The sequence below is a fragment of the Gossypium arboreum genome, chromosome 11 (assembly GCF_025698485.1).
Source record: "Gossypium arboreum isolate Shixiya-1 chromosome 11, ASM2569848v2, whole genome shotgun sequence".
Lineage (NCBI taxonomy): Eukaryota > Viridiplantae > Streptophyta > Magnoliopsida > Malvales > Malvaceae > Gossypium > Gossypium arboreum.
This window is the reverse complement of record NC_069080.1, coordinates 4,808,619-4,832,014: the sequence shown is the minus strand read 5'-3', so window position 1 is coordinate 4,832,014 and position 23,396 is coordinate 4,808,619. Positions and strand designations below refer to the sequence as shown.

Sequence of the window (23,396 nt, the reverse complement as noted above, 5' to 3'; positions counted from 1 at the left end):
ATCAAGCCTTTTGTCACTCTCACACCACATGCATAGATACATACTTATCCAATAACATACAACATGGCATAAATGAGCTCTTAAACATCTACAAACATGATATGCTCAAGTTATTTTCTTATGTAATAAATATTATAGAATTTGCCCATATCATTACCACATACTAGACATAACTATCATTACATCACAAACCATTCATGAAGCATTATTAACTATTTACCAATCACTTAATCCTGCATTAGTTACTAGCTCATCAATGAATCTCAATTCAATCTCTAGGCATACATGTTGTAAGCCACATCACAAGAGATAATAACATACATGCATAAGAATAATCATATGGGCCCATAATGTCATTAGCCGACATAAGCCAATTTACATGACTAATACTACCTTAATAACAAGCCAATGCCTTTGGCTAAATCATAATATTACATACTCACATTAAAACCCTATACATGCCATAGACTCGAATCACTTGAGTTTACTTACTCCGATAACGTTAACTCGATAGGGTGATAATATCTCTGACGGCCTCCCACCCGAGCTAACTTGGAAACTCTAGAAAACATGGGAAAGAAGGGGGGTAAGCTTTCGCTTAGTAAGTTCATATGAAAACAATTAGCAACTCATTAACTTGTTTTATCAATGTTTACAACATATTTTCAAGTTCACTACAAGCTGTCTTTCTGAGCAACGGTCACTAAATTATTTATATCTAGAGCTACGAAACTCTGAATTAAGTTCCGTTAATTTTCCCTGAAACTAGACTTATTTTCCTTTCTTCCATAAAATTTCAAGAATTTTTGGTTAAGCCAAATAGTACAGTTTATTAGTTAAAGTATCCCCTGTTTCAGGGTATGACCACTCTGACCTCTGTGCACTACAAACCAAATTTCTCCCTGTACAAAATTCCAACGACCATGTTGTTTATTTCTCCTAAAAATAGACTCAATAAGGAATCCATGAATGTAAGGTATGACTCTTAATAATTTTTGTACAATTTTTGGTGAATTTCTAAAGTCAGAACAGGGGATCTCGAATTCATTCAGACCCTGTTTCACAAGAATTCAAATATCACACAATATGGAATTCTTTTTCTTCCCCTGTTTCTTTCATGTGAAAATAGACTCATTAAGCTTTAATCCCATATTTTATTCTGCCTCTAACTCATTTTTCACTATTTTTAGTGTATTTTCAAAGTTACACTACTGCAGTAACTCAAATCTGTCAAGGCTAAATTACTCATTCATGATCATTGTTCACAAAATTAATACAACATCGTTTGTATAATCATCACCGAGACATTCATATCACATTTTCATTTACCATCTTACCATATTGTTGTTATGTCGAGTTTTCAACCCGAGGGTTAAGTACATACCTGTTCAAAGTATTCATTTTACAACATTTACCAATACGTCCCTTACATCTCGAGTATTCCTCCATTTGAGTAGAATTTTACCCGTTGAACACATCGGAATATAATTCGGATACATGGAAAGTTTGCACATAAGTGCCACATATGTAGCCAAGCTACCATGTAACCCGCCCATAAGTGAACTCGGACTCAACTCAACGAGCTCGGGCGTTCGCATCCATAAGTGAACTCGGACTCAACTCATCGAGCTCGGATGCCTAGTTACATCTCACGAACTCGGACTCAACTCAACGAGCTCGAACATTCGCATCCATAAGTGATCTCGGACTCAACTCGACGAGTTCGGATGCTCAACCATCCTAGTGACATGTCACTTGTATCCTAATCTATTCCTAAGGTTCAAACGGGATTTTCCTCGAACACATATCCTTGCCATCTTAGTAAAATACCAAACCAATACTCGGTAGCACTTTATATTTAACGGATAATACACATATCTTGCATTTTATTCGAAGATAACCACAAAGCATATATTTCATGATAAAAATCAGCATATCATATATTTAACATCAATAACTTAAAAATAACAATTATGCTACATTATTTACACATGAACTTACCTCGATACCACAAAGGTGAAAAGACATACTCGTTCATAAATCGATTTCTTTCCGTTCTAGGTCCAAATCTCAATTTTCATCATCTATAACATCACATTTAGCCTACCAATCAGTCACAATATTCATATGGGTCTAAAAATCATATTTTTACAAATTTTCATTTTGACCCCTAAACTTTTGCATATTTGCACTTTTGCCCCAATGCTTGTAAATTAATTTTTATTCAATTTCTATAAGGTTTAAGACATGCTGAACATTTTTCTCTTCTATGGCAACTCCAAATTTTCACTAATTCACACACTTATGACCAATTTATAACTTTTACAATTTAACCCCTTTTTGACATTTTTACCGAAATTCATTGAATAAAACTCATATTTAACACATCAAACATTCATTATCCACTATAAATCATCAAAACACAACCATATCATGAATGGGTAAATTTTTAAACTCTAATTTCTCTTCAATCAATTGGTAGTAATAGAAAATTTAAGCTTCGGGGATCTCAAAAATACGAAAATCATTAAAAACGGGACAAAAACCGTACCAATATAAGCCATAGAAGCTTGGCTGAATGGAGCTCATCCATGGCTGCCATTTTCAGTTCTTTCCCACGGTTGAAGAAGAAAGAATGAAAAAAAATGATAGCTTTTATCATTTTTGTCTTATTAGATTATTTTAATTAATTTACAAAATTACCCTTTTTATTTCAACCAAATTTCAAAAATACCAAACAAATATCCATTCACTAACTTATTAAAGGAATAATTATCACATAAGGACTTTCAATTTAAAACTCATAACAATTAGGCACCTCATATATAAAGAACTCAACTTTTGCACTTTTTACAATTTAGTCCTTTTGACTAAATTGAGTGCTCAAACGTCAAAATTTTCGAATGAAATTTTTACGAAATATTTTCATAAGTTTATAGACTATAAAATATAATAAAAATAATTTTTTTTTCTCGTCGGGTTTGTGGTCCCGAAACCACTTATTCGACTAGACCCAAAATCGAACATTACATTTCTTCCCCCTTTAGGGATTTTCGTCCCGAAAATCTTACCAGAAAAAGTTGTTCTCTACTTTCACGAGTCACTTATATCTTTTTCTCACAACTTACAAAACAACTCCGCCTTTCCTATAGTTTTCCATAGTTGAGGTATAAACCTCGGAGCTCAATTTGAAACATTGGAGACTAACATTCTTGGAACTATAAACTCAGAAACATACAACTCAGTCACATATGTTGAATAATATATCTGTACATACTAAAATAATCATGCAGACTTCCATCATCAATCTTTCACAATTCAACTTGCATCTCTCCTTTTTCCTGGAAATGAGAGACATCCCGATACGAAATTCATAACAGTCCTTTCTCATTTTTTTCCCACTGTCATCACTGACAATAATAATCTCGAATACATTTGATATTCGGCTTTACCCTATAGACAATTCGACATCCTTTGAGCGAATAAACAAGATCTCTTGTGAACTCAGACTCAATTCTCTGTATACCCGAGTTTCTCGATCTTGAAATCTTACTCAATTAATAGTAATAGAAACCGAAATCAAATCCTCCTGCAATTCCAAATTAAAAGTCGAATCATGTTGTACTTGTTTAATTTACCACTTATAGCCACATTTCTATACTCGATCATCAACTGTTTAGAAACTTTACTAACATGAATCAAATGATTCCAACTTCATAGATGTGGTCTTTTTATTAATCAGGATAACTATACTTATAACATCTCTCGAACAAGAGAAATCCAACTAATATGTTTCCATAACATACTTTCAAGAATAAAACCCCATCATTTCTAACTGTACGACTACTTACCAAAGAACACGTAACGGTATTCTCGAACCAGAGAATAAACTTAAATGCACATAACTCAGATTTACTTTTGTAGAATAACCATTCTTTACCCCAGAAATTTTAAAGAAATCTCGACATTGAAATCCCCACACTTCTATGGTCGAGCCAGAAGCTTAATCATAACAGATTCTAATATCGCAAGTCAAAGATTACTCGGAAAGATAAACCATGCTTGATAATTCTCGAAACAAGAACGATAGAAAAGCTAATATAAGAAATTCCAAGATATAAAGACTATACTAGAAATCTGATAATATAATCCAGAAGAAAATAATAAAGATGATCCGAAAAATCCCTCAGAGAAAACCAGAAGGAAACTACTGTCTGTATGCTTTAGAATTTCTCATAATAGAGATAATATAATTCTCGCATATATAAACCATAATCAATAGAACATCAGAATAATCTTACATAGATTTTTACTGTCAACTTCATTCCAATATATCAGAATAGAAATCTGAAGAGATGGGGAAATGTAGATCATAACTAACTGGACCAATAGAACTTTTCATCTAATATCACAGTCTCCAGCATCCTCACACAATAGAATTCCCACTCGAAAGGGATAACCATACGTATTCCCCAGAATAGAGGAAAACATAGAATACTCAGAAGAGAAAGATAGCCATCACTTTTGTTTAATTGAATTCGTCATACTCAGACATCTGTGCAAGTCCGACATTATTTCTCTAACTAATTCTGTCTTCACTAATCTCATACTATTTCATTTTTGTACTCTTCAGTTTCACTTTTGCAAGCTTATGCAACATATTTCTCGAGAATCTCATCGTATAAATCTATTCTGGTAAGGGGGCGAAGATTGTAAAGCCTCTAAACTTTTGACTTTCAAGCAAATACATATTCAACAACAGTATAGCTTTACGCATATTGATTCAAACATTTCAAATTTCCAACTTGTTATAAACACATTTTCACATATCTTAGTAATACATGTAACTTTATTTCATGCGAATATTAGCTAAATATAAGTGAATTTATCATAACTCAAACTTTCATTTCTTTTTCTCAAATTACCCTTAATGTTTTATCAAATTCCCATATTTAGTCTTAATCACTTGCCAATATTTATCAAATTGGAGAACGTCTTATGGTTTTGAGTACATCGCTTACTTGATGCCATAGTTCAACTATGGTCTTGTACTAGCTCTCATCCATCGTGTCGATGCCGTGTCCCAGCAGTGTCTTACAACGACACATGTAACCGTCTTGACGCATGTCCCGGACATGTCTTACACTAGCACATCTCGTAGCCGACGCATGTCCCGGACATGTCGACATGGCTATCATCTCGAGGCGATGCATGTCCCGGACATGTCTTACACTAGCCCTCGTCTCAATGCCGATGCCATGTCTCATACATGGTCTTACACTGGCACACAAATCTCATGTATTGCCATGGTCCAACCATAGTCTTTTCCGTCAATTCATTAGTGAACGATCGTACTCATTCCCTGCGTTCCACCCAATTTGATCTTTCATTACAACTTTCATGCTATTGTGACATTTATGATTACATGGCGAGATTATAAAGCATAACATTATTGCATATTGACTTCATCAATCTAGACATAAATGTCAACCTCATGTATATACTGATTATTAATCATGCAATAAAAGCATTCATACATACATTCTGTCATTTCAAGCAAATTTCTTTCTTTTCCTAAACACTTGGCCAAATCAAGTTAGACATTTAACATCGTATGAATACTAACATGCATAAAAGCGCTTTTCACAACTTAAGCATGTTTTACTCCACTATTTCACATACTTTATCTCAAGAGTATCACATAATGAAAACTAGTTCATATAAAAAAAAATCATGGATTTCTTTTCATACCTTTCCAAATTTTCAGCATATCATAAGCATGATTCAATAATCTCAACTTTACTCTTATCTCTATCAAGATTTGCTCGGTTGGAACTCATTCCTGTCTTAATCAACAGTTTTGTTAGGGCCGAGAGATATCACACTATCACGAGTAATACTATGGCATGTATAACTAGATTCTCTTACGCTAGGTTAGTCCGAGAACCGACTAAACCATGCTCTGATACCACTAAATGTAACACCCCTCGCCCGCATCCGACGCCGGGACGGGGTTCGAGGTGCTACCTGACTTTTACTAACACTTCTATACTAAACAGGGCCATGAAATCTCAAATAATTAAAAACTTTTCTTTTCACATGCAATTTGTCCCTTATGCGAGCTTACGAGGCCCAATACATGCATTCGGGGCGGTTCGGGACCCAATCGAGAACTCATGAAAAACTTAGAAAAATCTCTTGCGTTAAGGCTTCACACGCCCATGTGCTCAGGCCGTGTGGCCAGAAATAGTCTAATTATCAAGCCTTTTGTCACTCTCACACCACATGCATAGATACATACTTATCCAATAACATACAACATGGCATAAATGAGCTCTTAAACATCTACAAACATGATATGCTCAAGTTATTTTCTTATGTAATAAATATTATAGAATTTGCCCATATCATTACCACATACTAGACATAACTATCATTACATCACAAACCATTCATGAAGCATTATTAACTATTTACCAATCACTTAATCCTGCATTAGTTACTAGCTCATCAATGAATCTCAATTCAATCTCTAGGCATACATGTTGTAAGCCACATCACAAGAGATAATAACATACATGCATAAGAATAATCATATGGGCCCATAATGTCATTAGCCGACATAAGCCAATTTACATGACTAATACTACCTTAATAACAAGCCAATGCCTTTGGCTAAATCATAATATTACATACTCACATTAAAACCCTATACATGCCATAGACTCGAATCACTTGAGTTTACTTACTCGATAACGTTAACTCGATAGGGTGATAATATCTCTGACGGCCTCCCACCCGAGCTAACTTGGAAACTCTAGAAAACATGGGAAAGAAGGGGGGTAAGCTTTCGCTTAGTAAGTTCATATGAAAACAATTAGCAACTCATTAACTTGTTTTATCAATGTTTACAACATATTTTCAAGTTCACTACAAGCTGTCTTTCTGAGCAACGGTCACTAAATTATTTATATCTAGAGCTACGAAACTCTGAATTAAGTTCCGTTAATTTTCCCTGAAACTAGACTTATTTTCCTTTCTTCCATAAAATTTCAAGAATTTTTGGTTAAGCCAAATAGTACAGTTTATTAGTTAAAGTATCCCTGTTTCAGGGTATGACCACTCTGACCTCTGTGCACTACAAACCAAATTTCTCCCTGTACAAAATTCCAACGACCATGTTGTTTATTTCTCCTAAAAATAGACTCAATAAGGAATCCATGAATGTAAGGTATGACTCTTAATAATTTTTGTACAATTTTTGGTGAATTTCTAAAGTCAGAACAGGGGATCTCGAATTCATTCAGACCCTGTTTCACAAGAATTCAAATATCACACAATATGGAATTCTTTTTCTTCCCCTGTTTCTTTCATGTGAAAATAGACTCATTAAGCTTTAATCCCATATTTTATTCTGCCTCTAACTCATTTTTCACTATTTTTAGTGTATTTTCAAAGTTACACTACTGCAGTAACTCAAATCTGTCAAGGCTAAATTACTCATTCATGATCATTGTTCACAAAATTAATACAACATCGTTTGTATAATCATCACCGAGACATTCATATCACATTTTCATTTACCATCTTACCATATTGTTGTTATGTCGAGTTTTCAACCCGAGGGTTAAGTACATACCTGTTCAAAGTATTCATTTTACAACATTTACCAATCGTCCCTTACATCTCGAGTATTCCTCCATTTGAGTAGAATTTTACCGTTGAACACATCGAATATAATTGGATACATGGAAAGTTTGCACATAAGTGCCACATATGTAGCCAAGCTACCATGTAACCCGCCCATAAGTGAACTCGGACTCAACTCAACGAGCTCGGGCGTTCGCATCCATAAGTGAACTCGGACTCAACTCATCGAGCTCGGATGCCTAGTTACATCTCACGAACTCGGACTCAACTCAACGAGCTCGAACATTCGCATCCATAAGTGATCTCGGACTCAACTCGACGAGTTCGGATGCTCAACCATCCTAGTGACATGTCACTTGTATCCTAATCTATTCCTAAGGTTCAAACGGGATTTTCCTCGAACACATATCCTTGCCATCTTCCGTAAAATACCGAAACCAATACTCGGTAGCACTTTATATTTAACAGATAATACACATATCTTGCATTTTATTCGAAGATAACCACAAAGCATATATTTCATGATAAAAATCAGCATATCATATATTTAACATCAATAACTTAAAAATAACAATTATGCTACATTATTTACACATGAACTTACCTCGATACCACAAAGGTGAAAAGACATACTCGTTCATAAATCGATTTCTTTCCGTTCTAGGTCCAAATCTCAATTTTCATCATCTATAACATCACATTTAGCCTACCAATCAGTCACAATATTCATATGGGTCTAAAAATCATATTTTTACAAATTTTCATTTTGACCCTAAACTTTTGCATATTTGCACTTTTGCCCCAATGCTTGTAAATTAATTTTATTCAATTTCTATAAGGTTTAAGACATGCTGAACATTTTTCTCTTCTATGGCAACTCCAAATTTTCACTAATTCACACACTTATGACCAATTTATAACTTTTACAATTTAACCCTTTTGACATTTTTACCGAAATTCATTGAATAAAACTCATATTTAACACATCAAACATTCATTATCCACTATAAATCATCAAAACACAACCATATCATGAATGGGTAAATTTTAAACTCTAATTTCTCTTCAATCAATTGGTAGTAATAGAAAATTTAAGCTTGGGATCTCAAAATACGAAAATCATTAAAAGCGGGACAAAACCGTACCAATATAAGCCATAGAAGCTTGGCTGAATGGAGCTCATCCATGGCTGCCATTTTCAGTTCTTTCCACGGTTGAAGAAGAAAGAATGAAAAAAATGATAGCTTTTATCATTTTGTCTTATTAGATTATTTTAATTAATTTACAAAATTACCCTTTTATTTCAACCAAATTTCAAAATACCAAACAAATATCCATTCACTAACTTATTAAAGGAATAATTATCACATAAGGACTTTCAATTTAAAACTCATAACAATTAGGCACCTCATATATAAAGAACTCAACTTTTGCACTTTTTACAATTTAGTCCTTTTGACTAAATTGAGTGCTCAAACGTCAAAATTTTGAATGAAATTTTTACGAAATATTTTCATAAGTTTATAGACTATAAAAATATAATAAAAATAATTTTTTTTCTCGTCGGGTTTGTGGTCCCGAAACCATTGTTTAAACTAGACCCAAAATCGGGCTGTTACAAACAATACTTGGGAGTTGGTGCAATTACCGAAAGGTAAAAGGGCAATCGGATGCAAGTGGGTATTCGCAAAGAAAGATGGATCTCCTAGCAAGAAAAATGTTCGCTACAAGGCAAGGTTGGTAGCTAAAGGCTACGCCGAAGGAGGAATTGACTACAATGATGTATTTTCCCTGTTGTGAAGCATTCCTCCATTAGAATTTTGTTGGCCTTGGTAGCACAGTTGAATTTGGAGCTAGCTCAACTTGATGTTAAGACAGCTTTCTTGCATGGTGAGTTAGAAGAGAGATCTATATGACTCACCAAGGATACACAGATCTTGGTGGTAGAAATTGGGTTTGTAAGCTGAACAAATCGCTATATGGATTGAAGCAATCCCCGAGGCAGTGGTACAAGCGATTTGATAGCTTTATGAAAAGGCAGAAGTACACAAGAAGTAAATATGACAATTGTGTGTATTTGCAAAAGCTACATGACGGATCTTTCATTTATCTACTCTTGTATGTTGATGATATGTTAATCGCTTCGAAGAGCCAAACAGAGATAGATAAGCTGAAGGCTCAGTTGAATCAAGAGTTCGAGATGAAAGATCTAGGTGAGGCCAAGAAGATTCTCGGCATGGAGATAAGTAGAGATAGACCGAGAGGCAAGCTTTGTTTAAATCAGAAGCAATATCTGAAAAAGGTATTACAATGTTTTGGTGTAAATGAAAACACAAAACATGTAAGTACCCACTTGCTTCTCATTTGAAACTTAGTGCTCAATTATCTCCAAGACCGAAGATGAAAGAGAATATATGGCGAAAGTCCCATATGCTAATGCAGTTGGGAGTTTGATGTATCCGATGGTGTGTCTGCGGCCGACATTTCACAAGTTGTTGGAGTTGTGAGCGGTATATGCATGATCTGAAAAGGACATTGGCAAGTCAGAAATGGATTCTACGGTATCTTCAAAAACCGTAGATGTTGGTTTAGTTTTTGAGCAGGATGAAGCACTTGGTCGGTTTGTAGTTGGATATGTTGATTCCGACTTTCTTGGTGATTTAGATAAACGTCGTTCAACTACGGGTATCTGTTTACTCTTGCGAAAGCCCCAGTGAGTTGGAAGTCTACCTTACGATCTCTGATGGTCGTGTCTACTACTGAAGCGAGAATATATGGCGATTCTGAAGGTCATTAAGGAGGCTATTTGGCTTAATGGATTGTTGAAAGACTTGGGAGTTGTTCAAAGTCACATTAGTCTATATTGTGACGATCGAGCGCTATCCATTTAGCGAAAAATCAAGTCTATCATTCAAGAACCAAGCATATCGACGTAAGATATCACTTTGTGCGGAAGTCTTTGAAAAGGAAAAATTCTACTTGAAGATTCCGGCAATGCAGATAATCCCGAGATATGATGACTAAGGTGGTAACAACAATCAAGTTTAATCATTGTTTGAACTTGATTAACATCCTAAAAATTTGAGCACCTTCAGGTGTATGGCGCTCGAGAGCGCATTTGGAGGCACTACAAAAGATAGCTTTATCGAATTTGGGGAGTTGAAGGAAGTATGTGAAGATGTGATTATCCTAATCAAATCTTCAAGGTGGAGATTGTTGAAAAGTCAAATTAAAAAAAAAAATGGGTGTTGAAAAGTCAAAATTGGGAGGTGCAAGTGGCACCGAAAGAAAAAAATGATAGGCAAGTTGTTTAAAGTTGAATGGGATAATTGCAACTTTGGTCCCTAATTTTTTAGGCCATTTGCAAGTTAGTCCCTGAACCTCAACTATAAATAGGCCTAACCATTTCTCATTTCAACCATCCCAACCAATCTTTCTCTCTTAGTTTTCTCTCTTCTCCCATTTGAGAATTCTTAAGGAATTCTATTTGTTTGTAATATTTTGGAGATAGTAAAGTTATCATCGGTGTTAGTGCCCGGGGCGTAGGTATAATTTACGAACCTCGTTAAAACTCTTGTGTTCTTTTGTCCTATTTTTCTTTCAATATTTGAGGGTATAATAGTAGTATTTAATTGTGCTATTAAATTACGTTAGAAGGAATATTCTGACTAAGGAAAGACTTGGTATTTAAGAGATCCTTGTGATCCACCTCTCTTCCCTGGGAATTGAACTTTGTGTGATTTTTTAGTACAATAATTTACACGCTTCCGACCCTATTGGAACAACATTTACACTAGCTCAATTATAAAGTATCGGACAAGAGTATCTAGCCGACACAATTATGTAAAACTTCAGAAAATTATCTCAATACCAACGTCCATATATGAATCTAATACTAGTGTCGTTCCATTTTATTTTAATTTTCTAAGAAGAAAAATTATTGATGAACTAAATTTGGGGGCAGGTCTCAAAGATGGTGGGTTCATTGACTAGGGCTCCATTACTGGCACAAGAACATGTACTTGCTGAAAGAAAACGTCGTGAAAAGATCAGCCAGAGCTTCTTATCTCTTGCAGCACTAATTCCTGGCCTGAAAAAGGTACAAGTTCAAAAACTTTTCCCATGTAATTTATAATCTATATATTCAAAGATTACTGTTTTAATCGTTGTAGTGAACAAGTACTGTAGGTAGTTGTAGCTTTGAAATTTTCTTCAAAAAAATTCTATTTTGTTATAATTACCGTAACTAAAAATTCCATGATTTCACTGGAAGAATCGTCATAAAATGGCGCTTCTTCGGAAAAAAGAGAGAGAGAGAGAGCGCTAAGAATAGGTTTTTCAAAGTAATTTTATGCGTTTGGAGGATTCTTAAAGAACTATTTCTGAAGAAGTAATGGACACGGATTTTAGATATGAGATACAAGCAAGAAAATTACCCTAAAAGTAGTTAATTTTATAGTTCATACAATAACTTCCGGAATTCATGAAAAGGAAGGTATAGTTTCAAAAGAAAAAAAAGCATTTGGCCATTTGGGCTTATCTTGAGAGCTTATATGTATATATGTGTGTGTGTGCGCGCATTGCAGAAAGACAAGAATTCAGTTCTTGGAGACGCTATCGAATACTTGAAGCAACTTCAAGAGCGAAAGGCAAGGCTGGAGGAACAAGTTGCTAAGAGAACAGTGGAATCAGTAAAATTTGTGAAGAAGACCACCCAATTTTACGCGCAAGATGATCAAACATCTTCCTCTGATGAGAACTTCGGTACCCAATCTAAAAACCCATTCCCCGACATCGAAGCAAGAGTTTCAAACAAAGATGTGCTGATTAGAATCCACTGCGAGACCAACAAAGGGTGCATATCAAACATCATAAACGAAGTAGAAAAGCTTCATCTCTCCGTGCTTAATAGCAATGCCTTGCCTTTTGGACAAGCTACTCTTTATATAACCATTGTTGCTCAGGTAATCTTACAGCACTGCCGGAGTTTATAACTCTTCAAATCTAGCTTATATAAACTAGTGTAAAAATATTATTAGCAAGCCCTTCACTTAAGGCCATAATGTTTTCATGGTTATTGCAGATGGAAGATGAGTTTTCGATGACATTGAGGGATCTTGTGAAAACCCTACGAGAGGGTTTGCTCAACTTCATGTGATAATTAACTTTGTAAAACCATGTGATCTTAGGGAAAATAAACTCTATAGAGATTTTTTCCCCTCTTCCTTTCATTTTTATTTTTGCATCTCGTGATTTTCTGTAGCTAATAATGGAATCTGGGTTTTCGATTTGCTGTAAAGATTTTTATTTAATTTCTTTTCCATTGAAGCTAAAAAGATTAGTGAGAGGGAATTTGTATGAAACTTTCTTTTTCAATAATTAAGTATGAAAATATTGAAATCACATTAAATTATTAATAATAGATAAAAATAACATGATATTTCAATTTGATATAATCTTTTTGTGATTAGCCATCGAACAAAGTAAAAGTGTAGAATCCAAAAATTTTACAAACAATATTTCTTTCTTAGGTTTATATAAAATTTAAGGAGACAAATAAAACAATAAATTTTGTATTTAATATAATAATATTATAAATAATTATTACAAAATAACGTAATAAATACAATCTTACAGCCCTTGTAGAAACATAGATGGTAGGAACAATGCAAAAAGTAATTTTTTCCCGACTTAAAATATGAAAAGAAAAAAAAAAGCATTTGAAAATTGGATAAATTTAAATTAATAAACATTTTTCCCACATTTGAAAGAAATGATTTTTTTGCATCAAGATAAAAAATAATCATTCATCCTATTTTCTTTTCTCACTTTAATCTGTTATCAAACATGGTCAAAATCTATTTTCTTTTCATTTTTTTTTTCACTTATTCTCTCTATCCTTTCATTTTTTCATTCAACTGAGCATACTAACCATGTCATTTACAAATAAATCTTGTCAAGCACACCCTTCGTAACAATAAACATTATCACAACCTTTTTTGGGATAAGGTTTGCATTAATGCAAAAGAAATGGTTAACTGCTACAATGAGACAACCACTTCTTTTATGTAATAGAACACAAAAGAAAAACAATGACATCTCAATACAAACCTACGAAAGCATTCAACATTTAGCTTCTAATTTTCAAGCAATTGCACATTTATAGGGTGTATAGTGTAATGTTTTTCTTTTTCCCAACTAACCTCAATCTGATGAACTGCTTAAGTAGTACCACTAATGAAGTATGGGACTAAGCAAAGCACCTGCCATTCCTCTCCCTTCACGTTAGCTAGATACTAGCACAACAATGGCAATAAGAGATTTCCCTATTAGTTTAGATGACGCCCATTGAATTTCACAAGTCCAACTGATTGTTGTCTTTGGAACATTCATAAGCAAAAGCATATGTTGCCATATAGCTTCACACAACCTGCATTGTTAGAAGAGATGGTCCCTATACTATCAATCCAAATAACATAGTTCAATTACATTATATTTACGTTGACGAATTAGATTGATTTTAGTGAGCTAAAATCAACTTAATTTCACCCTTAGGAGCCTTTGTAATTTGCCTTAATCTATCCCCCGTAGCTTGATCCTTTATTTCTACCCAAAAAATAAAAAAAGCACGCATGCCCAAAAAAGTTATTGGGATTTATCTAGAAGAGTTTACAATCGAATGACATCGTGATTTTATTTTAAAATAAATTTTTAGGCCGATGCTTACTTATTATTTAAAAATAAAATAAATAAATTTATATTTTATAATTATTTTTAAATAAAAACATTTTGAAATTATTAAAATCTATATTTATTTATAATTTTATTTTACTAAATCAAAATAACTCAAAAATATTTAAATCTAAATTAAATGTCTAAATTTATCATAGAATATTCAAGGTAAAGTATGGGCGGCTAACTTTATTTATCGAACAGAAGTCCAAAGATTTTCATTTTATGGTTACCCACACTTTTAGAAGAATGAACATCAATCAATATCAATTCCACTAAGCCATTTAAGCACCAAAAATTGACTAAAATTCGGGACTTTTGATGTATAGTAAGACTTTAATTATTTCCATACTGAATATTTAAGAAAAACATATATCAAACTCGAGTTAAATTTCACAAACAAATTAATTAATAAAAATGAGACAGGAAAAATATATTTAAAATATATTTATAAAATATTTATTTAATAATTGAATACATTAATTTTGGGGCCAACTCTTAAACACTTTTTAAGTAGTGCTTATAGTTGTTTTATTTAAGTAATTTAAAGAAAAAATCATTCTAATAATATTTATCAAATTTTTAAAATTATTTTTAATAAATTAATAACACAATGTCAAGTTAATTTGTGACATCAAACTCGGCAGGAAATTTTATTATAATATAAAGATATATAAATACTTTTATGGTATGTAAATAAAATTAATTGTAGGGGCCAAAAAAATCAATTGAGAAATGAAACATATGGCAAAATTTGAACATCCTTTCCAAAATTAGTTGAAAAAATTGGAAAGAAATGATTTGTTAAAGAAAGTGAAGTTGACTTGAAAATGAAAAAATGTTTTTAGTGCTTCAAATCTCTTTTGTTAGAAAATCCAACAACAACTTTTATACGTAATTAAGATGTGATCACATTGCTGTTTCAACCAATCTCTTTCCAAGTTTTATGTAAATAAAGTTGGAGACCAGAATTGAACAAAGCAGAAACTTTCTTTTAACATTTCCCCTTTCCATGTATGATTATAAAGTGACGAAAGTTGATCGTTTTTAGAATAATTAATCTCATAAGTAATAACTTTTGAATCCATAAAAATACTTATTTTTTATTGGGATAAAAATTAAATTATTCACAAAACTGAGAAATTAGTTTACGGACTCAACTGCATAAAAATAGCACACAAGGAAAGTGAAAATATAATTCAGTCTTAATTTCTTTTGCTACAAAATCCAACAACACTTTTTCTACATAATTAAGATGTGATCACATTTCTAAGTTTGATGTCAATTAAGTTGGAGGCTAAAATCGAGATTAAGAAATTCTAAAGGATCAACTTTCCATATATGATTATAAAGTGATAAAAGTCCAATTAAAAGAAATTACTTCCTCGTTTTTAGAGTAATTAATCTCAAAACTAATTTATAATTCATAATCTATATAAAACACCTGATGAAAATACCTTTTTTTATATCACTAAATTCACATTTCAAAATAAAATAAAATAAAAATTATGATTTAATTTACAACCATTAGTTAAAAAAGTTATGCTAATTTCAAAATAAAATTATTATTTGAATAGAGCTCTAAATATAAAATATAGGGGAAAAGTTGTGATAATTATAATTATAATTATTAGTTAACAATTTTTATGCAAAAAGTGTTGTGTTAATTTTATTTTAAAAATTCTGCTAATCATCGTTCAATTAATCTACTAGAGTTAATTATGTTAATAGGCTATTGTTTTAAATAATGTTATTTTACATTAATTACATCAAGTAAAATTATATTGTATTGTGTGTTGGATATGTTAAAAGTGCTTTAATTTTGATTTGAAAATTTTCTATTATAAAATTTGAATTGATAAGTTAATGTATTTTAATTGTATTCAATAATTTAAATAAAAATATTTTACATTAATTATTACAATTAAAAATATAATATTAAATTTTAATTAAATATAAAATGCGTAAAATCACATGCAACACATGTAACATTAAAAAGTAATATATATAAAAGTAGGAAAAATTTTAAATCGAAAAATTACCTTTTATTATTCATTATAATACTAAGTGTCAGAAGGAAAGCAAAAATATAATTCACTTACAAAGACTGAGTAATTGGATAAATTAAAAATAACAAGACTCTTTTTTATAACTAAATATTTTAATTAAATCAATATAATTTTTATCTATAAATCTGATTTTATTTTAAATATAATAATTAAATCACGTTAAAATCGATTTTTTTATAATTCTTAGAAATTGAAAGTGTAAGATTATCATTATCATTATAAATAAGATAAATTATCATTATCATTTGACCTTTCAAATGAAGAAGTTTGTTCGGAAAGGAATTTTTAGAATTACATGAGTAAAAAGTGATTCGGAGGAAATGGGCAAAATGTTTCTGAATCAACCCTTAATGTTTACTATTTTGTCACTTTGGTCTTTTCTTATGTTTTTACCCTCTATTTTTAAATTTTAGTTAAATTATTTTTTATTCAATAGAAATGTTGACTAAATTGTTAAAATTTTAACAACAGGTAGCTTACGACCTCACTTAACAGTTTACTAAAAAAACACATCAAGAATGAATCTAGACAAAATGGACATGGACATCATTTTGTCCATATTCATTCTAGATGTTTGATAAATTTTATATTTTTTTATAATTTATATTTAAAAAAATATTTTTTATCATGCTTGTCATGTCATCACATTCTAACACGTGTTATTGTACATGTACCAAAATGTGTGATGGATTCCAAGTTTATGTATCAATGGACCCAAACAAAAGTTTAAATACCAACAAGATACAACCGACCAAATTAAAAGGGAAATTATATAATTATTACGTAAAAAGGCCTCTTTAGTCCCTTTCAATTTCGAAAGTGAACAACTAAGGACAATTAATCACGAAGTTAATATTTTTTGTCAATTGTACATTATTTTGATTGGCATAATAACAAATTTAGTCTTCAAAGTTTACACATTCTATCAAATTGGTCATAATTTAACAAATTTATCTTGTAACATTTGTGTCAATTTTGAAGTTGAATTTATTGATTTTTTAGAATTAATGCCAAAATGATGAAATTTGTAAACATTGAAGACTCAATTTGTTATTATACTAATCAAAATTGTATACAATTGACGGAAAACTTTAATTTCATGATTTTTAATTCCTCACTTTCAAAATTGACAAAAATTAAATATGACAAATTTTTTTACTTAATTCTTACTTTGAGGTAATCTCAATATAAAAAAAAAGCACTATTATATATATCTCTATATATAATTATCAGAGAAGTTGCGCCTCTATCTCTTTAGTGAGCTTAACTCCGACCACCCCTTAAGAATACAAGGCAATAATAGAATAGAATAGAATAGGAGCCAATAATAGAGTGCACATCAGAGACTACTCCCTAGAGCTGATCATGGGTTTGGGCGACCTGCCGGCCCAAGGCCCGCTTAAAAATGGGAGGGTTTGGGTAAAAATATAGGCCCGAAAATGGACTTGGGCAAAAAAACGAGGCCCGTTTAGAAAACGGGCCGGGCCTGGGGTAAGAGTTTTTTTGGCCCGGGCTCGGCTCGGCCCGGCCCGAATTATATATTAATATATATTTTTATTTTATTTTTAATTATTTTAAATTTTTAATATAACCATTTTTATTATATTATTAATTTGTGTATTGTTTTAAGAATTGTTTTAGTATTATTTTATTTGTTTTAATATTTATTTTATGTTTTTAAATATATTTGATTTATTATATTTTTAAAATTTTTTATTTAATTAAAAAATTTAATATGGGTCGGGCCGGGCCGGGCCGAGCCGAGCCCGAGCCTAGTAAACGAGCCTAAAAATTTGTATGGGCCCGGCCCAAACCCGGCCTGGCCCGGCCATGATCACCTCTACTACTCCCCTTTTAATAATAAGGCAGGATTTCCCAAACCCCTTCCTTAAGATATAGAGCAATCCTCACTCGACAGCTCAAAGCTGACCAGTACAAAACCATGTGATCTGTCCTCATTTACATACCCTACTGGTTTCGCCGTACCCTCACTACTCCTTCTTCACTGGCTTATTTGTACCCAGCTACATGATGGAACTGCCCTCGGCCAATCGTCACTCGCTAGCTTTGTCCTAGCTTAGAAAAAAAATGTTTGGCTGAACCCCATCTCTTGATTGATCTGATTAAACGCTTGATTTTTTTACGTGGTTGTTCTCTTAATATTATTTCTACAACTATAAATTTAGAGCCAAGTATCACTGTTAAACTGTGTCAAGTGGGAGACACAAGAAATATTCCCGAGTACTTCGTGTGTACTCCTAAATCTTCATTAATTATAAAGGCCCGTCATAAGGTGGATTTATCCAAATTTTTGTAGTATGAAACATATAAATTTGGTCTTATCGGTATAATGAGTAGATTCATAATTTCCTCTTTTTTTTTTGGGTATGAAATGCGGGACAAAATCGATTCAAATAAGTACAAGGAGTGAGTGTTTCGACCGTTCTACCCTCCTTATCATCCTCTAAAACTTTCAACAATGCTGCTGGAGGACTATAAAAACATCTGGAGCCCTCTTTCATGATCAGCTGCCAGTCGAGTCAAGATATCTGCTACCTGATTCCCTTTCCGATACACATGTTCCACCTTCACCTTCCACGGCCGATCCATAAAGCACGAGTTGGTCTCCCAAGCCCAGTACATAATCTGTCAGCTTTCCCTCCTGTTAACGCTTTGACAGCAGGTAAGCAATCTGTTTCCAGAATAGCTTGGCGAACTCTTAATGACCAGGACAGCAACAGGCCATCATGTATGCCCCACATTTCATCTTCCTCCACCGTCGTATATCCGATATTGCCAGAGCAGCCCGCCAACCAGTCCTCATGATAGTCACGAACCACAGCCCCTGCATAAGCATATCCATTTGTCATTTTGACAGCCCCGTCGGTGTTGATCTTCACCCACCTTGTGGAGGTGGGAGCCATTTGATCTCCCTAACTTCAACCCCTACCATTGAAGCATTCCCTGCTGCAGCCCTCAGCTGAGCATTCCTCCATCCAATCATCCATCGTTGACTGGCTCCCCCTAGCTCTCCCATTTGTCCTTGGTTCGCAACACTTTAGCCCACAATTGTTCTTTATGGAGTAGGAGGTTGGACGCAAATTTCATTAGGAATGCTCAATTCTGCTTCTTCAATTTCCTTTTTTATATAGAAAAGATTTGACATTTTAAGATAGATAAGAGTCGAATTCCGACATGGATAATAATTTTATAAATTTAAATTATATCGATTAGAATAATAAATTTTTTATTTAAATATTGATATGAAAGAACTTCTAATATTTTTTTGAACAATAATTCAAACCTATCACTGGATATAAATACAGCTAATAAAATCTTTGCACTTGAAGTGGCTCCAGCCTTTATAACCCTTTGTTGAAGAAAATGACAATGGGCCTGGAATCCTAGATTCATCTAAAAAGTAGAAACTAAGAACAGGCCCAGTGTGAGCGGTGTACAATCAGTAATGGCTCATAACTGCAAAACTATGGGGTTGGAGTCCTAGACTTTAAGATGCATAATACTCGTTCTTCTCCACTGAATTCATGGATTTTCTGTTATTTACCTTAACAACTTTGAGATAAAACGTAAAAGAAAAAAAAAATGAAATTTTAATTAGAAACTATAAAGAAAAGGGCAAGTATAGAGGTAAACAAATCAAAGCCAAAGATGAAGCAACAAGTAGCGCTTGCAGCAGTGACCACGACGGCTGCAACAGTTATGGCGGTGGTAGCTCTTGTGAGACAATATTGGAAAGCTAAACAGGATCGACAATGGGGGAAATGTCAACGCATATTGCGTAAATTTGCCAGGGATTGCTCAACTCCCGTCCCCAAGTTATGGCAAGTTGCTAATGCCATGGTTTCCGATATGGGAGCCTCCCTTTCTTCGTCTGATGAAGCTACTAGTAGCCTCAACATGTTTGTTTCCTACGCCTCTCCTCTTCCCACCGGGTAAAATCTTACACCTCATTTGCTTCCTCTCTTCCCTTTTTTTCTTAATGTATGTGTGTTAATGTTGTTCGGGACCTGTTGCAATGGTGGCAGGATTAATGAGAAGGGAATGTATTATGGGGTGAACCTGAGACAAACAAAGATTTTAATGGTGTGTGGGAGGCTGCAAGGCAAAAACCAGCCTATATCTGATTTATACGTGGACGAAGTTCCTATTCCTTCCACTGTCATGATTGGCACTTCCCAGGTACACTTTTTATCTTACATTAATCCAACTAGGATATAATCCCTTAAGAGGTCTCCTAATATATGAAAAATATAATCTGATTTGATATGCATGTGTTTTAGACATTTTGGAATACGTTGAAGATGACATTAAACATAGTTTTCGTAGTATTACGATCTCAACTTTATTGACTATCACTGATCTTCAGGAATTATACGACTACATAGCAGCGGAGCTAGTAAAATTTTTGTCGGCACATCCCGAGAAAGATGATGAAGCCTCAGCAAATGATAAGAAACTGGGGTTCACCGTCTCATCAGGAGATGATCAATCTACAGCCATATCAGGTTCCAACATTAAATTGAAGAATTTCGCTGCAGATACCACAGTTGAGTAGATCCCAACTCTCAACTTTGGATTCTGAACCTAACCTTTCATACCTGCCCTAATTTTTTAGCCCTGTGTCAATCAGGGGGTAAAAGATCTAATCACTGGAATGAATCGAGCTCTGGAGAAACATGGTCTGAAATTGCGAGTTCATGCGCTAGTAAGCATCTTCACTTGCTTGCATTACTCCATTAACATTGTTTATAAGAGACATTTTCGAGTTGATTCAGACTCAAGGATTGAGCAGGTCGATGATATCGTTGGAAATTTAGCTGGTGGCAGATACTATGATAAAGACTGCGTGGCTGCAATCACCTTAGGAATGGGTACCAATGCTGCTTATGTCGATACTACTCAATCGGCTCCTAGATGGCATGATTCTTTGCCAAAGAAAGGCGAGATAGTGAGTGACTTCCTACCTCTCTTTATATGCTTTGCTTTTTTGCTTGGTTTTTCCAACATAATATTTGTGGTTTGTTTCATAGGTTGTTTGTATGGAATGGGGAAACTTCAATACATGCCATCTTCCAATAACTCAGTATGACACTTCTTTGGATGCTGCAAGTTCGAACCCTGGCCATCGGGTAACACAACCTTTATATTTAGAATAATAGTTTCTCAAATTGAAACCATAAGTCTTCTGTAATTGTTTCTAACCCTTTCTTTTGTTCTAGATTTTCGAAAAGATGATTTCTGGAATGTATTTGGGAGAAATTGTAAGAAGAGTTTTAGTTAGGATGGCCCAAGAAGCAGCCCTCTTTGGTCAAAACGTTCCTCCAAAACTTCTAATTCCTTACCTGTTAAGGTAAACAAGGATAAAAAGTTAATTGAACATGGCTATCACGAAAACTCCCCTACTAATCATTGTATGTGATGTAATTTTGGCTTCTTATTAGGTCACCTGATATGGCTGCAATGCATCAAGATACATCAGAAGATCGTGAGGTTGTGCATGAAAAACTCAAGGAAATATTTGGGGTAAACTTTCTTGCTTAAAATATACATACATACGTACATACATATATATAGATAGATAAAGATTTTAAAACAAAATTGATTATCTCTGACAATTAATCAACCTCTCTCAGATCACGAATTTGACAACAATGACGAGAGAACTTGTTGCAGAGGTATGTGATATAGTAACGGAACGGGGAGCTCGTCTGGCAGGGGCAGGCACAGTGGCGATTGTAAAGAAGCTTGGGAGAATAGCCAACAGAAGAAGTGTGATTATAATGGAAGGCGGACTATATGAGCACTATAGGATCTTCAGGAATTATCTCCATAGTGGTGTTTGGGAAATGCTCGGCAACGAGCTTTCCGATAACATTGTCGTTGAACATTCTCACGGCGGCGCCGGCACCGGTCCTCTTTTTCTCGCCGCTTCTCCCACCCCTGACTCTTGATTCATTATTATTTTTTAATGTTTTGGTTGCGTTACTCTATAATTTTTTTAAGAAAATATTGTTTTGGTCATTTGGTAGAGATTTAAGATACCATAAATTGTGTTTATGGTACGTAGTTAAAGAGGTAGAAATGTTAAGCATGGGTTTCTAATGAAATAGATTAGCAGTGGCATGTCTGATTATGATTATTGGATTCAATTTGATTGTGATGATATAAGCTTGATTTTAAAGCAATCAGATATAAAAATGGTCCCGGTCCCTTGAAAATGTGTTCACAGAGAAAGGTCAGAATCCATGAAATGAGGGCAGTCGTGTGCCTCAGCTTTTTACTATATTTTAATTTAGTTAAGTTTACTGGGTTTCTGACTTGTCTGTCTTCAACTTCGCAACAAAACATTCTCTTTTAAGCTTTGGAGTTTGGACTTTTCATATTTTTAGACTTGTAGAACATGGGGGTGATGGTGCCCCATCTTCCCACGTGACTCTTGCCTGTTATGCATTTTCTTGATTGAAGTTGTAGGGATACTGGCAGTAATTTTTATAAAATTTGAATTTCTACCTTAATTTTCCAATTGGTTTATTATCTAAAAACTTATTGGAGTGAAAATTAGAAATTTTGGTGTCTGTTAAAAATTTAAATTATATTATTAATATTTTATAAGCTAAAAATTTAATTTTGCACTTAATTAAAGTCGGTTAAATTTAATGTTTTAATTTATTGGAGGAGCTAAAGATAACTCTTCCACTTAGCCATTGGATATCAAAGGGTAAAATTTGTATTTAGTATATATTTTTAAATAAAATTAAAGTTAAATGTAGTTTATTTCTTAAATTGCCCAAAAGTAATAAATTAATACTAACTCATATTCGGTCATTCAAATTTATTCTTTTGCGTTCACACCATTATATTAATGTGTAAAATTAAAATTAAAAAACTTTAAAAATATATAAATTAATTAAAAATTATAATTTT

The 23,396-nt window shown here is 33.3% G+C and overlaps 2 protein-coding genes and 2 long non-coding RNA genes across 5 annotated transcripts; 2 read left to right on the top strand and 2 right to left on the bottom strand.

Annotated features, from left to right (window-relative positions):
- Window positions 1–205: 205 nt before the first annotated feature.
- LOC128284413 (uncharacterized) lies at window positions 206–2,699 on the bottom strand. Its single transcript, XR_008274842.1, has 3 exons — window positions 2,552–2,699; window positions 2,002–2,084; window positions 206–561 (listed from the first exon to the last, which is right to left on the bottom strand). It is a non-coding gene; the product is annotated as an uncharacterized LOC128284413 (long non-coding RNA).
- A 4,051-nt stretch (window positions 2,700–6,750) lies between these two features.
- Window positions 6,751–8,866, bottom strand: LOC128284414 (uncharacterized). Its single transcript, XR_008274843.1, has 3 exons — window positions 8,796–8,866; window positions 8,255–8,337; window positions 6,751–6,817 (listed from the first exon to the last, which is right to left on the bottom strand). It is a non-coding gene; the product is annotated as an uncharacterized LOC128284414 (long non-coding RNA).
- Window positions 8,867–11,623: 2,757 nt separating this feature from the next.
- LOC128283429 (transcription factor bHLH18-like) lies at window positions 11,624–12,986 on the top strand. The gene is made up of 3 exons (XM_053020832.1): window positions 11,624–11,749; window positions 12,237–12,614; window positions 12,734–12,986. Exons 1-3 carry the CDS (start codon window positions 11,624–11,626, stop codon window positions 12,806–12,808), a joined length of 579 nt encoding a protein of 192 aa, XP_052876792.1. The 3' UTR covers window positions 12,809–12,986.
- A 7,004-nt stretch (window positions 12,987–19,990) lies between these two features.
- On the top strand, window positions 19,991–22,611 carry LOC108479049 (probable hexokinase-like 2 protein). Of its 2 annotated transcripts, none has more exons than XM_017781476.2 (9): window positions 19,991–20,404; window positions 20,498–20,651; window positions 20,839–21,018; window positions 21,103–21,177; window positions 21,265–21,420; window positions 21,503–21,601; window positions 21,692–21,822; window positions 21,914–21,995; window positions 22,106–22,611. In XM_017781476.2, exons 1-9 carry the CDS (start codon window positions 20,121–20,123, stop codon window positions 22,421–22,423), a joined length of 1,479 nt encoding a protein of 492 aa, XP_017636965.1. In that variant the 5' UTR covers window positions 19,991–20,120; the 3' UTR covers window positions 22,424–22,611. The 2 variants fall into 2 exon arrangements, with proteins under 2 accessions (XP_017636965.1, XP_052878194.1); XM_053022234.1 differs by having other exon boundaries at window positions 19,997–20,404; window positions 21,088–21,177; window positions 21,262–21,420.
- The last annotated feature ends 785 nt before the right edge of the window (window positions 22,612–23,396 follow it).